This window comes from Stigmatopora nigra, chromosome 16 (genome assembly GCF_051989575.1).
Source record: "Stigmatopora nigra isolate UIUO_SnigA chromosome 16, RoL_Snig_1.1, whole genome shotgun sequence".
NCBI classification, from domain to species: domain Eukaryota; kingdom Metazoa; phylum Chordata; class Actinopteri; order Syngnathiformes; family Syngnathidae; genus Stigmatopora; species Stigmatopora nigra.
In genome coordinates, this window is record NC_135523.1 from 6423615 (window position 1) to 6443421 (window position 19807).

At 37.7% G+C, this 19807-nt stretch overlaps 1 protein-coding gene across 1 annotated transcript; it reads right to left on the reverse strand.

Moving 5' to 3' along the window:
- Window positions 1–537: 537 nt before the first annotated feature.
- On the reverse strand, window positions 538–19807 carry mkxa (mohawk homeobox a). Its single transcript, XM_077736434.1, has 7 exons — window positions 19597–19807; window positions 18644–18896; window positions 16439–16598; window positions 14665–14818; window positions 11979–12344; window positions 3463–3496; window positions 538–3232 (listed from the first exon to the last, which is right to left on the reverse strand). The coding sequence occupies exons 1-7, from the start codon at window positions 19784–19786 to the stop codon at window positions 3031–3033; spliced, it is 1359 nt and encodes a 452-aa protein (XP_077592560.1). The 5' UTR covers window positions 19787–19807; the 3' UTR covers window positions 538–3030.

Here is a 19807-nt window from a genome sequence, read left to right on the forward strand (position 1 = left end):
TTGTGTGTGGGGAAATAAGTATAAAATTGCAACTACATGGTTTCTTGGCAAAGATTTTTGGCCACTTGTATTCACATAATTGACATAGTTTCTATAAAACTGCAGAGTTTTACAATTATTTGAACTATAAACTCCAAAAGCTGCTAGCAATAGTTGAACGACCTCCTGAAAACTCGAACTTACGTCATGTGACATCTGTACTTGTTTTGTCGATCTCGAACCGAATATTATTCTGTCCGGTAGACAGTTTAATTGTAGTTTTTGCCGTCTAGTGGAACAATGTTAAGTTTTCCGGGCCATCACTCATGTCACTGGTGTAGATCGCTAAGCAAATATAGATTCTGTACCCACTGAGCTGAATACTATGCTAGTAAAGCGTACAATGATGTATGAAAGATATGACAGTATAAAACAGTTGGCATCAGATCCAACAATGTTTAAAGTTACTTAACCGAAAACATGTATTAAAGGGAGTTCAGTAAACCATTTCACAAAAATTCAGGCCAAAAAAAGTATTTTCGATTCTGAGGTTTATTCAATGCTTTGACCAAATAAAAACAATTTATGAGAGAAATTCTACATGAAATAAAACAATATAACAAGAAGATATGCATTTGGTCATTGGATAGAAAATCCAGTCTCTATAAAACAGACAAAAAAAGAAATTCATATAACTTAACAGTAAAAAAAAAAAAAAAAAAAGTCACTTAGTTTTTACAAAGTCAGTAATAATTTATAGGCTCTGCATACTTTTGTTGCCTTTTATTTTTCATAGGATTTGGCCTAAGAAAGGCGTTTAGAGCACCAACATTTTGGCAGTACAAAAAAAAAAAACCTTCCACTTTTGTCACTTTTGAGGATGGACTGCTGGTGGAATTAACAAAAACAAAAACAGTCTGAAAATGAGGCCACTCCCTTGTACAATCTCCACCCAGAGAGTAGATATCATGTGAGGTGTGAGGGTTACGATTAGAAACACAAGGAGCAGCCCAAACTCATTGACTTATCGTACAGCTACCCTGTCTAGATCAGGTGTTTAAAAAAAACACATGTAGCCCCCAATTTTTAAATAGTGCCTTGGGATTAGCTAGTGTGATTGAGTTCATTGTAGCATCCATAAGGGTTTAATATTTTTGACTTCATGAAAAAAAAGCTTATTTCCAATCAAGGACTCTGGTTAAATGACAAAATTCTGCATGTCCATATGTGCAACTTTTTGACAGCTTGCACAATCTGTACATAGAGAAAGTCACTTTGTGCAGCTTCACTCCCTCTCCCAAATCCTTGACCATAATCACAGTCTGGGTTTTCAAAAATAAAAACAAAAAACTGCACAATTTACAAAGGAATGTACATTTTGACATGAAGGGGTGGAGTATTAAGGCCACTCTGAAGTGAGGTTGGCACAGGATTTTCTTAAGTTTTGTGATATCAAAACTTGTCATTGACTGGGAACCAATCACGTGTTTAGTAAACTCAACCATGACTCGAGAGTTATGAAAAATGAAAAAAATAGACTAATGGATGGAATGAACACCATCATCAGTAAGAGCATTTTAATGTCAATTTGTGAATGTTCTGGATCTGAAAAATATGCAGTTGGGCTCATTTTTTTCTAGAAAATACAAATTAATTGAAAAACATGTCTAGTTTTCCCCCAAAATATGGCCTATTTGCTTTAATAGTTAATAATATTTGCTTTTCATATTTGCTTTTTTTTGTTGCAGCCAAAATACTCCATAATGACACATAAACAGTACCTTGAATGTATCCTAAAATAATGAAAAAAAAGATCAGCTTTACATTTTCCAGTTCGTCAGACTTGACTTTATGACCATTTTTGGAAAATACGATACTATAAAAGAGCATATTTCCATCAAATGTCAACGAAGCCCTCAATGTGAAAGACTTATGCAAAACCAAGGATAGAAGCCTGATCAAAAACATACTGCAACAACCACATATGTACAGATCAGCAATAACAAAAATATTTAAACTGAGATAGTACTGCAATGTACTCATGTAAAGACAAACAAAGTAAGACAAGGGGTAAAAAGGCAAATGTTTAAGTTTGTCCTCCAGCGTCTTGTAAACAGCAATTTGAATATAATGCTAAACAGCTGAGGATGAAGTGGGGCAAGGAGAGTTTTCATCTATTTTGTTTTTTCACCCATTGATAAATGTTAAAAAACAATGCCGTCCACGTGAAACACTGATAACGTATAAAATAAAACATCCCTTTATAGGTCAGGTCGAGTTTATATTGTGCACATTCTTGTGTCACAGCATGTGGGAGTGTACCTTGATTTGGGTCCAGCTTCTGTATGTTTTGTTCCGATAAGATGGAGCATCGTCACTAATGAAATACAATCCAAGGATAAGATGCATCCTCTGGTTCCTTATCGGCAAGTTGGTCACGTTAGAGCTACGTATTTGAGTACCTAACTGTAATTATTGGGCTGCCATCTCCGACAAAATATGGTTCAGTTTACAGTCTAATGGAGGATTCTAGTCAAAATACACAGGAGACTTTCAAGGAACTACTTGAGTTTGTTTTGTAACAAATTGTTAACCCTTGATATAGTTGTCCATGGTTAGGTGCATGTGTGGGTCTGCATGTGTAATGATTGATGACCTCATTCAATCTTTCAAGGCACGCACTTCTACTTTCTGTATCACCACAGTGACTCTAAACATGGTCAAACAATCCTTTACACATATTAGAGAGGCACGACTAGCATCTGTACTTTGCATTGACAAGAGCAAAAGTCACTTTGGCAAAATACACATTTAGCATACAAAAATAGGGGGGAAAAGTCATTCCAAAAATAAGTTAATATAACAAAAAAGTGTCATAGTAAATACTGCAGTACAACTTGTCAATACTTTTGCATGTCAGCACAATGTACTGAGTCCTTTTGAAGACACTTTTAACCACTAAAATGTTTCTTTGTCCTTTTAAATAGTCCTCTTATGATTGGTTTGCCCAAACAGGAATGTTTGCATAGTGTAGGGAGGCTCAGCTCAGAGCTAATAATGATGCACAAGTGGCACTTTAACAGTCTTGATCTCTGCTATATGGGAAGACTTTTGGATAATGCAGCTGGTGGTCCCAGAGGTACTGTCCTTGCCTTGCGCCATATTGGTCAAGGCCATGGCAGCATTGATCTCCTTCCAGTACGTCTCGTCTTTGCCCTTCACCTTCTCCTTCTGTTCTGCTCTGACACCACCACTGATGACACACAAAAGTAGGCCATGAAGTTAAACAAAAACATTAAGGGCAGAGATTAAGAAGCAGAAAATGTGCATGACACAGTTTTTTCTTCTACTTATCATTTAACATTTCTCTGACACAACAATAAGTACACTTGCATAATGTATAAACATCCAACACAAGAGTAGTTTTTTTAATGAGTTTGAGCATGTGTGTATGTATGTAAAACCAAATGGCAATGAACTCACTTGTCATATTTACTTGATCCATGCTCTGTGGTTTCTGAAAGAAAACATAACATGAGTTAAGTTTAACATGATTTGAAGTATATAGCATTGTGTCTATTATGTTGTTTTACAGAGGAGAATATAGACATTAGGAAAGAAAGTAGCTAATAGGAGAGATTTGTGACTCATAGACTCCATTCGCTAATATTTAGTTAAAAAACAATTTGGCCCTCACCAATGTAATTGTGAGGAAATCATTTAGAAAACGACTGAGCGTGAAAGACTTGAGTGGAAATGAAAGAACACAACATGAGTCAGTGAGTGCTCTTTTTTTCCTCTCCCAAAATGGAAGCAATCATTATCTCACATGTAAATCATTAGCAGGCAATAACATCATCATTAGACAATCTAACCAACCTTCTCTTTGGGGCAATCGGTGTGTTTACTTCAATATTTTATTGAATTGGAGAAGAAGCCCAATTTTGTGTCACTGTATGTTGTGTGATGAGCTATACACTTGAACTGTGTTTTGCTTGCTTGTGAGTATGATGACACACTACTGGCTTTGAGGAGGTACTTAGGGGAGAGCAGAGCATCTGGATATCGTCCCTAGTCACTTTCTCTAAGCTACCAAAACACACAGTTAAGGAGCCTTTAGGGAGTTCAGTCTTGCATAGGTACATAAGGTTTACAGACATAAAAACATTCAGCCACTTTTGTTTTTAGTCAAAGTATACCAGTGTTTGTTTTTGACTGAGTAATAGCAAGTTTTGTAGCAGTGAAATCCTTGCCTATTCCGACTTGTATTAACTTTGTAATCCTTTGTTTAAAACATAAAAAAATGTAGATGCACATGAATTGTATAACAACAGACATACAGTTGTGCAAACATTAGAGCAAAGACCTTTAGTCTTTGGGCGAGAGTCAGGGTAAATCCTGAATTGATTGCGACTCACTCTCTACTGACAACTATTCACAATCACATGTGTGTCTACGGATGATTTAGAGTGTTTCAGTGACCCAAGTTGCATGTTTTTGGATTGTGAAACTCGAACTGAGGGAACATAAACTCCACACCAGACAGCCAAAGCTGAAATCTGAAATTGAAACCGCTGAATTGTAGGCCAGATGTGGTAACTACTAGGTCAAAGCAATTCCCTTTTCTGAGTCAACCTTGTTAAAACAAGAAAACAAGATTTTACTTATGTAAATCCAGATAACAATGTACGATAACTAATAGATACAGTACTGCGTTGTTAAGTGTTCTAAGTACTGTGAGTTCTGTGACCCACAGTGAATACTTTGTGAGGCCTTGGATGAACGCGTACTTGATTCTAACATTTCCTTTCCATTGTACAGTCCACTGAGACAACTAGGGTTTCACACTTTATAGTTCTTGATTCTTGGCAGACAGGAGTGACACGAATGTCTGGACAAGTGTAGAAACTACAACATAAAAGTCTGTCAAAGCATTCCGATTAAATCCCCTGGATTATCCCTGATGTCCTATCAGTTCTCAGTCTTTATTTGGCTTGATCAAAGGGGCATTGTCCTTATATTGTGAATGTTCAGTTCTCTGCCCTCTACTCTTTCATTTCTGCAACGAAGCCCCGTAACACTCCTGGATGTATGTACTGGACATGGACCATTCAGGATGCTCCCTGCCAAAATAAATGCAAGGCTTCCTCTCGGTGTTTGGTTTTAGGCTTTGCCGAGAATCAGCACAATTCCAAAATATTTTTACGAAAGCTTTTAAAGTACTAAGATCTTTTCCAACTTGTATTTCTTTAATATTATATTACCACTCCTATTATAAGGTCCAATGAGTAAGTACACAATAAGTATGTGAAGAGGCACAATGTTTCGTCTTCATTTCTTTTCCATCCGCTTTCTGCTTGACTGTGAATTGGCAACATTCTCCATTATCACAGTGGCGTGTAATTATAGAGACGACGTTCATATGATGTTTATTTCCCCCCCAACATGTATTAGCTCACTGTTTAGCTCGTTGTTGGCAGCGACAAGAGTTGCAAGTAGGTCGACTTCACTGACATAAAAGACACGCAACATGTGGGGCCAGAGTGTATTTGTGTGGGCAGACGGTCCCTGGGTGCATGTCTCCTTATCCCCTTTAAAAGTGTTTCCAGTATATGTGACGCAACCACTTGATCATTACAATCTATTCAACACATCCAGCATGACTCTCCAACACCATTTTATTTTTCTGAATAGCTAAATGTGGTTAAGCAGTTTCTTGTAGACACAATATAAAGTGATATAACAGATTTGGCAGTTTGGTAATTCCACAGACATCTCGAGCTGTAAAACCCTTAATAAGTACAAGATCTGGCTGAGTAAATAATTATTTCCCAATTAATGTGAATCTTTGAAATGACTGAGTTTAATTTGACAAGTGTTAGTTTTCAGTAACCAACAGCATTGCAATCTTAAGGAGAAACTATGGTTCCCACCAAAATATGAATCTACTCTTAATCTAATCTGTGAACCATTCTCCACTTGTTCAAAAGGTTCCATAGAAATCAGTTTTTTCAACCAATCAATCACATACAGTGACAGTAAGTAATCCAGTTACTGGTATTCAGTTCTGTACTTGGATGAAAATATAAAAAGTGACCTAAGGCTTGATTATTCTTGTGATGTACTGGAGCACCTGTCTTCACTTCTGGTATCCCACAACTATTGAATTTGATACCACTATTTAACCATCAAGCTCAGTTTCCAATGATATGTGCCTAAAACATCTAAAGGCAAGACACTTGAAAACAACAACTTTGCCAAGCAATACACCAACCTACACTGAATATTTTACAACTTCTTTTACAATTCTTTTTCACATAGCTTTTTCCCCTTACTTTGCTACTGAAAAAGGTTAGATGATGCTGTTGCCATTGGGAAACTGACAGTGGGGTTTTATGCAAGACTGAAGGGGAAAACTAAGAAGGTTGATGGTTTCTGGCATAGGCCTTACGAGTCCAAAAATACCAGCTCACTTATCATCCCTGCGGGGTGATGGTGAAAGGGCATTAAGAGGTTAGAAAAAAAAAGGAAAAGCAAATAAACCCTGGAAAATGAACCGGGTCTGGCAAATTAAAGGCAGGATGAGGTTGCACCTGTTCTAATGAGTAGCCCACTATCATTATTCCCATGTGATGCTGTTGTTAGCAACATACAACAATAAACAAGGCTGATAGTGCTGTACAAACCATTGGGCAAGGCTGTGTTAGGGCAAAATTGTACAAATAAACACACCAACACACACATTTATGTTTACAATTTGTGGTAGGCCTCTGGCAAGGTGGTGAGCTCATCCCCCTCAAATGTCAATTCCTTAAAAAATATATACTGCCTAAAAAGTCAAAAAGCCTTTTCCAATCGCCACAAGAAAAACTGAGGAAAGTATAGAGATAAGAAAAAGAATGATCTCATGCAATGTTTTAAAAACAGTATTTGCTGTGTTGAATAGATGTCACAGTAAATGGTAACGTCATACGACATTTACAAATTAAGACCCATTGCATGGTAGTATAAATCACAAAATGCCATGGCTTTAACTAGTCCTTTAATTTGGTAAGAGACCAATAATTTAGTTGCTTCTGTTTCCAGTAAATCGTTTCATTCAGTTTTTCCTTCAAATAACATCGTCAACAAACATGAATAACCTGTCATCTCCATATTCTCATCTCTATTTGGTTGGCTTCTTTGTAATTGTCAACCCTTTTGACAATATATATCAATTAAATTAAAATTTAGGACCGATAAAGCCGGAAAAAAACTTAATTTATTTTATGTATCAAATTGAGGATACCAAAATAAGGTTATTCACGGTAGCTATGGTCAGTTAACCAGTTAACTTTTCTCATCATCTAAACTAGTCCAAAGACAAGTTTACAAACAATAATTATAAAGTAAAATAGGAAGACATGAACTTGAAAAGGCAAAGAATTCAAAACTCAAAAGCCAAAGGGAGGAAATGAGGTGAACAGATTTCCACAGAAAAATCTCACCGGCGTTCAGCTCGACACTAACCTGCATCTGTAGGTCAAGAATAGAACAGATCGCTGTGTAATAATGAAGTCTCTTGGATGTCTCAAAATATGACTCAGGGGTTACTGTCATCATAGGCTATTGGATGGAAAACATATTAACCAGTTTCACCACCATTGTGATGACGCAACTTTTACCGAAATCTCATTCAAATTGCTGGATGTGCAGATGTGAATGTTTGGACACTGTTTTTTTTCTTTCTTCAGACTAAAGAGGAAGGGAAGGGTGCTAGTCTTCGCTAGGTAACGACATCTCCGTATGTGGTTTCGAATCTGAACGCAAGCCATGGTCTTGATTAGGTGGTGCAACTCTGGGGAACAGTGATCCCGTAGGGCTCACACAATTTCACAATTCGTTTATGATCTGTATGTCTAACAATGTCAAAACCGGTCTGTCGCCTGTATACTGCCAAATATGCTTCATTATTTCTCGTAATAGCCATTTCTGTTAAATACACTAATGTTGCCTCTGTGAATCAGTCACTTACTGTCATTTAGCCAAAGACATTAAACATGGTGCAAATGAGATGACATCTTTATAGTCAGGTCCTCTATGACAGTTACTGAGCTACTGCATTTAAATGACTCCTGTATACACTTTACTTCTTTGGTGATGTGTGTGCCTGGCAGATTTCAAAGTGACGGTCATCTAGGAGGCTTTGAGAAGCCGGACTGAGGAATTAGTCAGAGAAAGATGGGGAAAAAAACTAGCTTATTTCCAATGCTTAAACACTGCCAATTTGTCACTGTGTTTACTTGTACTAGTAAACAGTGTAATCAAGGCTTCACTAAATCAGCCAGGAAAAGACAAGAGAAGTAAATTGTCAAAGCTAGTGTCCTCTTTGTGTTTGGAAATCAAGACAGCTGCAGAGATGCCATAGACAAACACTAGACTTATCATTACCATGATGAAGAAGATCATAGTTCTTGTCATGTAGCCGGACGTACAGTAAAAATGTTATACAAAAATGATCAACACGAAAAATCAAAATATAAACAATTGTCTTATAATGACTTCATCACAACAAGAATGCTGAGGTCACTTGATAACGGAATATGAAGTCAATTACAGTAACTGACCACAAGTTTACATCCCGAGGGGAAAGATTCAGCCCAGAAAAAAAAAAAAACACTTGGCAGTTTTCAGAAGTATTCTGTATCCTCCCCCCTTTTCCTAATGATTTTTCATATTCTCTTTAGAGTTATGGATGAGCTGGCACTTATCCCAATTGAGTTTGGAAGCTTCTTGAACCCTAGATTGATTATTAATCAGTCAGAGGGCACTGATAGAGATGTATTGTTTTCAATTATAGTGGTGTGAAGAAGTCAAATGGTTTCTCGGTGAAACAACTTTCAAGGAAAAGTCAGAAGTCAAACAATAATTCAGAACCTGATTAGAAGCTGAAGAGAGCAACTCGGTATCAAATGAGGTTTAACTCGATCCCACCAATTCTATTGCACAACAATCTCAATCATTTTGAGTTAAGCTGAACTCATCCTGACCCAAATTTAATCAGAATTTCCCCCACAAAACAAGTATTCCCTTTTATAATTAAATGAGAAACCTGCCGGCAGCCTCTAACTTGCCCATGGCATTCAGTGCTTTTCCACATCAATGGAGTCAATTACACTACATTCACCATCTGGCTACTGTATGCATCAACCTGAGTCCAGAAAGTAAAAATTCTCGTCCAATATGCCACTGTCAGCCTTGTTTAATGTGTCTGACCGAGATCACTCAGACTCTTCTGGCAAGAAGGTTGAGACCTGTTTAGCGAATAATGATCTACCGGACAGGGCGAAATCTAGTACGGGGCAAGAAGAAAAACATTCAGTCAGATTCCTGCCATTTAATATCCCATTAAAGGGTCATTTGGCATGAACCCCTGGCATGTGGGATGGAATTCTACTGTTCCTTGCCTTCAATGAAATTCCCCAAAGGCTTTGGACTGTAGGTGTGTGTTTGTACTGGACGTTGTGTGTGCAGCTTGTGAATGGTGTGTGTGAGTGAGTCATTTTAAGCCAGCAGAAGTTTAGTTTTCCATTGGGTAAATCTACACCCTCCATCTTCTGCCACGTCTGACTGCCCTCTGTAGTCAGAGATAACACTCTGGATTCACAACACCATTAATGGATTTTTTTCTTTTTTTTTTTTTTTTGGCAAAGGCATGTCGGTTGCCAGGGGTGCCACTTCGGCCTTGACCAGTCACAACTAATCCATCGGCAGGAATTCTTTAAAAGACAATGCCAGTACTTTTGTGTACATTGCTGACTAAAAATGTATGACAAATTGCCAAGAAAAGTATGTTTGCGGATTTGATTAAGAAAACTGATGGTTAAAAAATGGTTAAAAACATTTGAACAATAAGTTGGAGAGAAAAGTTATGCCAATTTAGGAACTTGGTTCATAGCCTATACTTGTATTTTTAGTTTCCTGTATTTTTGTGTATTTTGGGACGTGTATTTTTTTAGTGACTGGCTCACACACTGTGTATCAATTCCCATAAATCCCATAATTAATAACCTTTACATTAATTTGTCAATGGATGTACAATGTTGGATCATTTTTATATATTAATATATAAAAATATATTAAATTTAATTAGTGTTAAATAACACCTGGTGGGTGGAAAGGAACACCGAAGTTTAAAGTATTAATAGACAAGCTATTTAAAGGACCTTTCATTCTTTCTTTCCTCCCTTTATGTAAATCTAAAAGAATTTTGACCATTTTTCACAATATATTCACACACACGTAGACAACTCAATGCTCCCAAAATAAGAACCACATATTGTCTTTGTGAGGAACTTTGAACAAAACATGCTGCTAAAGATCAACTCACTCCAGCAAAACTCGTTAACCACAAAAAAATGCTATCGTACAGACCGAAAAAGGTTCAGTGTTTGGGAAAACAACCAGCTTAGATGTGGTTTGTACATTTTGAATATGTAGAATGCTACATTTTTGAGCACGGTGTTGATTTATATTGTTAAATGTACAGTTGCTTTACAGTAGTTTCTTACTGAAACATCCACCCATCCGCTTTAGCTTTGATATAGTCGATGGAATTAATTCCAGTTACTAATGTGCATAAGGAAGTTCACAATTACATTTAGGCCCATAGACAACATAGTGCTCAATTACAATGCAAATGCCTGTTTTAAAACTCAAGATGGTCAAGTGGCCTAAACAATATGTGGAAGAATTATAAAGTGGAAGTATTATAGCTTTTGGTTCGCTTTTGATTCATTTTTTTCCCTATCCGATGTAATAACAAACCAAGCAATTTGAAAATTTTTCTTGGTAGGTTGATTGTTTTTGATTCTGTAGGACAATATTAAAACATTTTATAGAGCACTCATAAAACTACTGGAAGATTTAATATTTCTACTGTTCATATTTAATGTAGAATAACACATTGGTTTTCTTGTATTTTTTTGGCTCTTTATAAAGCTCCTATATCCATCCAACAAATGCTAAAGCACTGTTCAAGCGTTGAATTGAACCTGACCAACTGACTTTGGATGATAGACAAGATGACGCATTGGATTTGTTGCCAATTATACGCAGGGGAGTAATGCATTTGTAAAAAAAATAACATGTCCATTTCCCGTAGCTAGCTAGTTAATGATAAGTTTTAGTTTACATTAGTTTACAGGCAATGATGGCGCTTCATTGCATCGTATTAAGGGATAGAGAAAACGAAAGTTAGTCACAGATTAAGCCTGAACAAGGATCAATGTCTACTTGATCAATAACTAGGGCTATTGTATTGATGGATTGCACCGATTGACCAACCGAAGAGGAAAAAAATGGAGGTCTTCACATCAGTCACTTAATCCCATTAGATGGATGGCATTTTTAATACCTTTATACCATTTGTCATTGACTGTAATCTTGTCATTCTTAAAGTTGAATGCCTAATCTATGGGCCCTCAGCAATATTTCTCAATTTTCCCTAGAGTGTGTCGAGTTTTTCAATGCTCTTGTAGAATAGGGGATGTTGTCATTTTTGTCAACTGTATGCTGTTTGAGACATTGTTGTGATTAATTGCCATATAAATATACAATACATGACTTGACTTAAGGAAGTATGTTTGCCTACTCTCCACAGTATGATGAAAATCAGGCCAAACACTAAGTACTCTTTTGGGAAAGCATGTTCCTTACAGGCTTGTTGTGTCTGGCTTATAGAGCCTGGTTAGAGGAACTGGCTGGAGGGAATTCCTTGTCTGCTCTGAGCGTGTGCTCCATTGTGAAAACATGTGTGCTACTGGGATTCATAACTGCATTAAGAAAATCACATTCCTCGACACAAATGGCGTATCAAATAAAACAAGGGAGATGGGATGTGAGTATGATTAACAGGCTTGGGAATTACACAACAGCTGCAAAAGGAAAACAAAAGTGTGCAGATGGAGGGGACATAGAGTGAAAGATGTAGAAAGAATGCAGGAAATGTGGCTACTTACCAGCCCGATAAACAAAGTTTGCCTCAGCCTCTGAGGAGGTCGGCGAGAGCAGATCATCGTCGTACTCGTTGGAGCTAAAGGAGCCCGAGTGGTTCCTCTTACGAGCGTCCATGACGGCGTTAGCCACCATGACGTGGCGCAGTGAGTCGTTTAGGTAGCGATGCAACAAACTGCTCTTGTATTTCGGCGGGGACACGTAGTCGTCTGCCAGCGAGGCCGCTTCGGTGGCCGAGCGTAGCCCAGTTCCCATTCCCATCCCCATGGCCATGCCCATCATGGCAGAGCCTTCTTTCTTAATGACACTCTGGTACATTGGCTTGGTGAACTCTGCGGCGCCGCTCTGGGTCCTCTGAGGGTTGTCTCCATCTGATACATAGAATAATCAAGCAAAGACACTTAGAATCCAGTATAAACTGAAGTAATGCAGAAGTTCCATGATATAAATAGACAATTGGAGTCACAAATATTAATGCCACCATGATGTCAAAAGGGAAAAAAATAGGTTTGTGTTTGAAGTCTCAGTATCACCATGATGTGGATGTTATTTATGATTTTGAATACTAGTTTCTAGTGGCTTCAATGTTACCAATAGGTTATTTTAACATTTAATAAGTAGCCTTTTTTAATGGTTTAAGACAGTCTGTAGGCAGACGTCCGCACTGCAGAAACATGATGAAAAGCCCAATAAAAATGAAGTCATGCTTAATTTCCGTTGGCACTCCTCTCAAGAGAGTAAAAAATGCTGAGAAATGTGAGCAAACCATAATGGATGAGAGATTGTTTCCTTTCCCATTTAAGCACATTGCCCCTCGATTTCCGTCTGCGGAAAGCTTACAATACTATCCTCGGCACTTTGCACTGCTAAGGTCATCAAATTAAATGACACCCCTGATGATTGAAGCAGAGGAAGTAGATTGGGGCATGGAGGAAGAAACAATGTTCTGGAAAATCAGATATCAATGAGGAAATCAAGTGGGGGTTTGAGCAGATTGAATTAAATTCAAGCCCAATTGCAATTAGATCTCATGCAGTATTCACTGTATAAGATTCTCAAAGTCCACTTCCATTCTAAAACTGTCCAAACAATGCTGCTCTGCCATTGTGATCACATGGCTGACATCCATGTCTGGCACCTCTTTAAATAAACTAAAATATCTAAAACATTTTCTTTGGCTGTGCGATAGTAGTTACAAAACAAGCTGGAGGAGTTCAACAAGAAGAATGGTCAACGGGTCAGTGGGGTCGCATTTATCATTCGAAATAGCTTCTGGAGCAAAAGCATAGACTTTAAAAATAATGTCGGGTCTTTCAGTGTATGGGTCAAATGTGGGAAAAGGCTGCGGAAAACTTCATAACCATAATGTGACAGGGGGAAGAGTCCGGGAGATATAGCGAGATACTGGTGGTACAATGGCATGTGGTGGACACAATGCAAACAACATACGCGCATTCCTTTGCAGCCACACGCTCGACCTCTGTTTCTCAAAAGACGTAATTAAAGATTACTCACACCACAGCGCTCTTCCTCCCTGTTCAATCTATCACGGTGTGAGTACATTCTGCATGTTTTTTGTTTATGTATTTATCCCCCCGCGCAATGTTTTCTGTCCTGTCGGTGGCTAGCAAGAGACAGTTGCTGCTTCGAGAAACAGCGTGTGTTTGCAGTAAGTACATAGCTGAAAGAAAGTTAGTCACTCCCAATTGTAGACTGGGCGACAGAGGTTGGCTCAGCAGGGTGTCTTAATAACAGCGTGTAACAGTCCGCTGGCCTCAGTGACTTTCAACTAGCCATATAGTAATATTGTATATTATGTTATATACTGTTCTTGGAACAAATCTGTACTGCATGTTCTAAAAAGTTAGATTTTACTTTCGAGGATAAGACATGGTATGATATGAGGAAAGCAGCAAGTTCATGTCTGGTTCAACATTGGATTTATATAAACATACTAGTTCAATTTGGGACTGGAAAACTCAAGCCATTTATTTTTTATCCAGACAGAGCATGTCTTCTCTAACAAAAGCTACAGCAAAAAATTCATTTGGGACTCAATCAGTAGTGCTTTTTTGGACTTTCAAGGAAATATGGTCCAAACACCCACTTACATTTGCAGATTTGAGAAATTTAGGGTTTGTTTAACCTTTGGGAATGTGATGGAAATGGAGCATTAACGAAATAATGTTCAAATCGGATGATCCAAGGTGAGATTAAAGTTCTGGATATTTGACGAGTGTTGTATGTGTGCCACCACATGACAGCTAAAGCCTTGACTGTAAATAATCGAACTGTCTTAAAACAACATTATTTTATCTAGTAGTTAATCAAAGAAACACCAGACTACTGTGGTGTTTCTGTGATATATTTGTACACGCTAATCTGCATACTAGACAGAAATATTTCAATGGTTGTTGCACAGCAAATACCAACAGGATTAGTGTTAAGGCTTGTTGAGGTACTGCACTATATTGTGTAACGTAATGCATTCCCATTCTGGCTCTTTTTGTATCCTTCCACTTTAACATCAATATTAGCTGGACCTATGTCACAAATTCTCCAGATGCTTTCCATTAGAGATGTTTACTGTTGTCTTGGTCTTTGGGTGTTTTTAAATACATGCCATCTACTTTGGAACGTGCCACATTGGTGTGTAAAGAGATTAGATAGTGAAGTGAAATTTTGTCGTACCGTCTGAGCAGCTGTCGTCGCTGCTGACACTCAGTCTCTCGGCGTTGCCTTGAACATACTTGTTGTAAAGCTTGATTCTGAGCGCCCAGCTTAGGTCAGGCTGCCTCACCGTATTCTTCAGTCGCCTTCTAGCATTGGCAAACCAATTGGAAACCTGACAAATGGAAAGGAGAGATCGTAAAAATATAATTAATGGTTTGTCTTTTTTTATTTTGCTCATTCTTCAGTAGCGAAACAAAGACTTTATGAAAATGTCTATTCAGGCTCAACAGATGAAGCAGTTCAGTTATTAAAACTGATTCCAGACGGTTTCATCTCATATTTTCAGTACCTAACACCTTCCACATGCTGGACAGCAAATCTAAATCATCTATTATTGATGAATGTTGACATAGAAGGATTTCCTCTATCTTTATTCTGGAATCACTTGGCCTCCTTTCAGTAACACATTGTTCCAACACTGACCTCAAGTTACACAAAAAAACTAAAAAAACAAAGACATTTAAGATATTTTAGATCAATTTCTTTTACAAGGAACGAAGACTGTTATATGTTATACTCTTCATGTGCAATTAACTATTGGTTTATGAAGGAGCAGGGGTACATACCTTGTACGTTAGTATTGTTTTATATAGATAAGTATTGTGTTCCCTGTTGAGGAATACATCTGCCATTTTTGCACAAAACTCATTTTAACTCTAATCATGAACTTTGTACTGTAAACTACATGCACATGTAAATCTTCATACAATAATAAATCAGGTTTTTTTTTTTCAAAGTCATCTGGGTTATTCAAACTTGATTAAATCCCAATCCTAAATTATATTGGAATCTTACATTTGAAAAATAAACCACGCAAATGTGGTTTCTATTAAGTAACCGATCAATTATGAATCCTGCTTTGAATTAATTTTCAGTATTTGCTCTTGTTAATGACTATGATATTTTCTACATGGAGCTTGCAAAAACAACTCAATCATTACATTTGACATGACAACCAGACAATACGTCATGGCTCGTCTTAAGCCTTAAAAGTGAGTAATGATTTATTTTCACTTTTAGACTAGATAAGCAACCTTGTCTGAGAACGTATACTTTGCTTGAGCCATATGCATTTTCTTCTCACTATTCAGTAGGAGCATACACTGTTCCAAAAACCGGCCCATCACCAAAGTTAGGTCTTAGGGGGGCATATGGAATTATACTTTTTGTTGTAAACCTGTTTTTTTTTAAATAAGCATACAATGTCCATTCACAAAGTGTGTGATCATGATGTTACTCAACACGACCTGTTGTTCCCGATGTGCAGCAAAATTGTATCAATGTTGTTTTAAAGATAAAATAGTGTCAACAGCAAGAACGACTCTGCCAGAAGGTCGCAAATGTATAACATCTATCTCATACCCTGTGTATGTATTTTAGAATGTATTACAAGGGCAACATTTTCAAGACCAATTAAATCATTGCTCTTAATTAATTATAAAATCCATCCTAAAAAAAATAGTAGTGCCATCTGCTGGGTTTGGTTTACCAGTACACAGTACGCATTGGTGGAAGTGCAAAAAAGAAAACATGCAGTAGTTGGAAGAAGGTGGAAACTGTACCCACGGGTGCACAAGTAATATAAAATAAACAGCTAAAGTTGTGAAAATATGTTCTTCTCAGAGGCTGTCAGGTCCAAAACTTCATTGCACATCCAGATTTTTAATGATGATTAGACACACATGCACAGACCCAAGCTTGCAGATGTATTTCAGAAAGAGTGCAGTCTCACCTGGACTAGGGTCATCTGTGAACCCAGAGCTAGCAGGATCTTTTCCGTCTTGGTGGGGTAAGGATTGTCTCTGTGCTTGTACAGCCATTGCTTGAGCGGTCGCGCCATATCTTGCAGAGCCTGACGCTTGTGTCGTACTTTGCTTCCACCCGGTCGACCCCTAAAGTAGACCGACATAGCAGTAGTTAAAAAAACTGTAGTCCAATACCCTATGCATTAATTTTAATGCATTCTAATCCTTAAAAAATCCACTTTAATCTGGACAATCTTCCTGGTTACAAAACATTGAACCAAAGCTAAAATTATGCCTTTACAAAGAAAATATTACTCAGTTTTGATTGGCACTGTCCATCAGAAAGGCATTCAGTTAAAAATAGGATTATTTTTTTGCGGTTGTAGTTTACAGTAGTGTCGTTCTGCACTTTATCATTCTGAAGTGTTTATTTTACTATATTTGAGCTTTTTAACCAAATCAGACATTATTCCGTATAATACAGCACGCCACACACTACAAGACTAGAACCACAACAATAAACATATTTTTAAATGAGCACAGAACTAATTAGAACAATAACAGATCTTGTCATATTGTACTGTCTGGTGGAAACATATGCATGTCTAAAGGCCAGATTGTCTGTATATACAGTAATAGGACATTAGTTACTGTGTGTCTATTGTTTTTCCACTAAACCGATCATCTGCAGGTCATGAGATAAATCTTCGAGACAGATCAGTTTTCCATGCAGCATTTAACTCCAATGTCATACTGCTAACACTTCAATTTGATGTCAAAAGTGGTCCAAAGACCTTCAAGTGAAATTGGCTGTTTATTTATGAAGCAAGTAATGTTTCATAGCTTCCAGGTGGAGCAGTAAGTTGCGTGACATTGTCAGTCAGTGACATACAAAGTAAGCATACTATATGATGGCAATTTTCCCATGCAAACCCTGAAAATAGCGTTTCAATTTCACTGAGAGACTATAAAAAGATAAAGAACCACATGCAATCCCAAAAATATTACCAGCTGCTTTGCCTATTTCACAACATTTACATTAACAAGTGTTTCATAAGAAGTGCCAATCAATTTAATCATACAAATAGTCACTTATATCTAAAAACAATAGCTCCACTCCCAGAATGTCCATAAAACACTATAAAATAGTTCAATTCATAATTTTCTACCCCCTAAAATAGTACTTTAGTTCCTCTAGAGTTCCTCATCTTTCACCTGCACCATGCAAAACTTGAAGATTTCTTAAACCTGTAGATGTCAGTATGGTGCAGCACTCAACTCCTTCCTTTATCTCAAAAGACACTCGCGCAATGCACATGTAATATTTAACCTCAGTCCGAGGTTTGTGTTCTACAAATATTTTTCCTGTAATCTACATCGGAATGAACATCCTAAAAGTACATTTTACTCCCTGTTCTAAACAACCACCACACACACACACACACACACACAAATGTAGATTGGCGGGCTTGTTACACTAAAAAAAAGAGACACTTGACAGGCATATTAGGTCATAATATCCTCAGTTACTGAAGGTTTCCTTTTTAAGGTTACCCTCTTCTCTTCCATTATTTACTCAATTAAAACAATACATTATACATTCTGTTCTTACACCTGTTCCCTGTCACAAAAATAAATAAAATACTTGGACAACTAACACATGGCCCTTGTGTGATGGACTAGACCACACAGAAAGTTGAAGGGCAAATGTATTTATTGGAAGCAGATGGAGAAATGTATGAGGCTGCTACCGAATAAGTTTGACCAGGTTATTACACTAAAATTATTGATATGAACATCATTAGAGAAGTTGAAAAATATTCAACCAACTTAATCAGTAATGCAAAATTATAGATATATAATAAGGATGATTTTTAAATATATATTTTTAGGCAGAGACTAAAAAAAAAAAAAACATTTGACAACATGACCTCTACTAGATGATCTGGGTTCACGCCTAATTGCGTACAGACATATAAACACACGCGCTAGTCTGCGTTGAATTGAAAAATGATTCTAACATAATCAGGTCATTGAGTATGCATCCATCTTTCTTCATCTGCGCTTGATCTCCAAGTCTTGTCACAACTTTGTGTGCATTTCCAGTGCCAAATATAAATGTAGCTGAACTCACAGTGCAAGTGCCTTGAGGCGAGTAAATACCCCAAACGCCCCCCTGATGATTTACGTACCCATTCCGCCTGTGTCTGATGACCTGGTTGTCCATAAGCGCCTGGTTGCTGGATAGAAGATCTGGATGTTGTCCATCCATGACTTCTAAGTAATTTCTGCTGCTCATCTCCACTTCGTTGGCCTTATCCTCGAAGAGAACCTGGCCACTCAACTTGTTAAACACGATGGCGTTCATATTTGGCCAGATAGTCCTTGATTTGCCCAAAAATGAAAATATCCCTTGGGGTGCGTCACTGTGTGCAAGTGTTCCTCCTGTGAAGGACATGCGCGGAGGTGACAATGGTGGACTTGTACAAATAAAAACACACATTTGCGGTATTGGAAAAATTCATTACAGTAGCACATAATTTGCTGTGTCCCCAAGCCTGGTGCCCGTAGTTACCTGGGATAGCCTCCAGCACCCTCTGTGACCCTTGTGATTCAGAAAGTTGTTTTTTTTTTTTGCTGTTTTAATTTTTTTAATTATTGTTATTATTATTTTTACACTTTTATTAAGTTTGTTTTTAGGGCAAACATTTAAATTCTAGCTCTGTTTATATGGAAAAAATGCATGCCAAGATTCCAGCTTAGAGCGCACATTTTTGCACTTAAAAGTCTGATTTAATCTGTTTTGTAAATTAACATAAAATCAATGTGCTGTGGTGCACTTTTAAATCAAATCATGTCATTTGAGGGAATTCCTATTTTCTCTTTTTGCATTGCGCATCATTTCCAGCATTGCAGACAGCAGTAATTTATTTGCACTTGTAATTTAGCAGGATTGCACTTGTCCCACCAACCAAATAAACCTGCCCCCAATTTATGGCACAGTCAAATTGACCTCTTGCAATAATACCTACACTTCTAAAACAGCATAAAAGTATTGGCATTTTTTATAAATGCTTAATTTTTTAGGTATAAGAATGATCAATTTGCATGCATTTCTGATGCGTTTGGAATTTTGCGAGCATACCTGTCCTTGGCTCCTCCTCAATCAGTCCGCGGCGGAGAACAGTAATCCCGTCGCTTCTCGCCCATTCCCCACTCGCATGTTCCCCTCCAGAGATCTGGTGTCCAAACTCGCGGAGCTCCGACTCCTCTGCAGCTTTATCCGGCGACCTGCGCCACTCTACCCGGGACTCTGAATATGTCACCCTGCTCATGTTTCCTCGCTCACAAGCCGA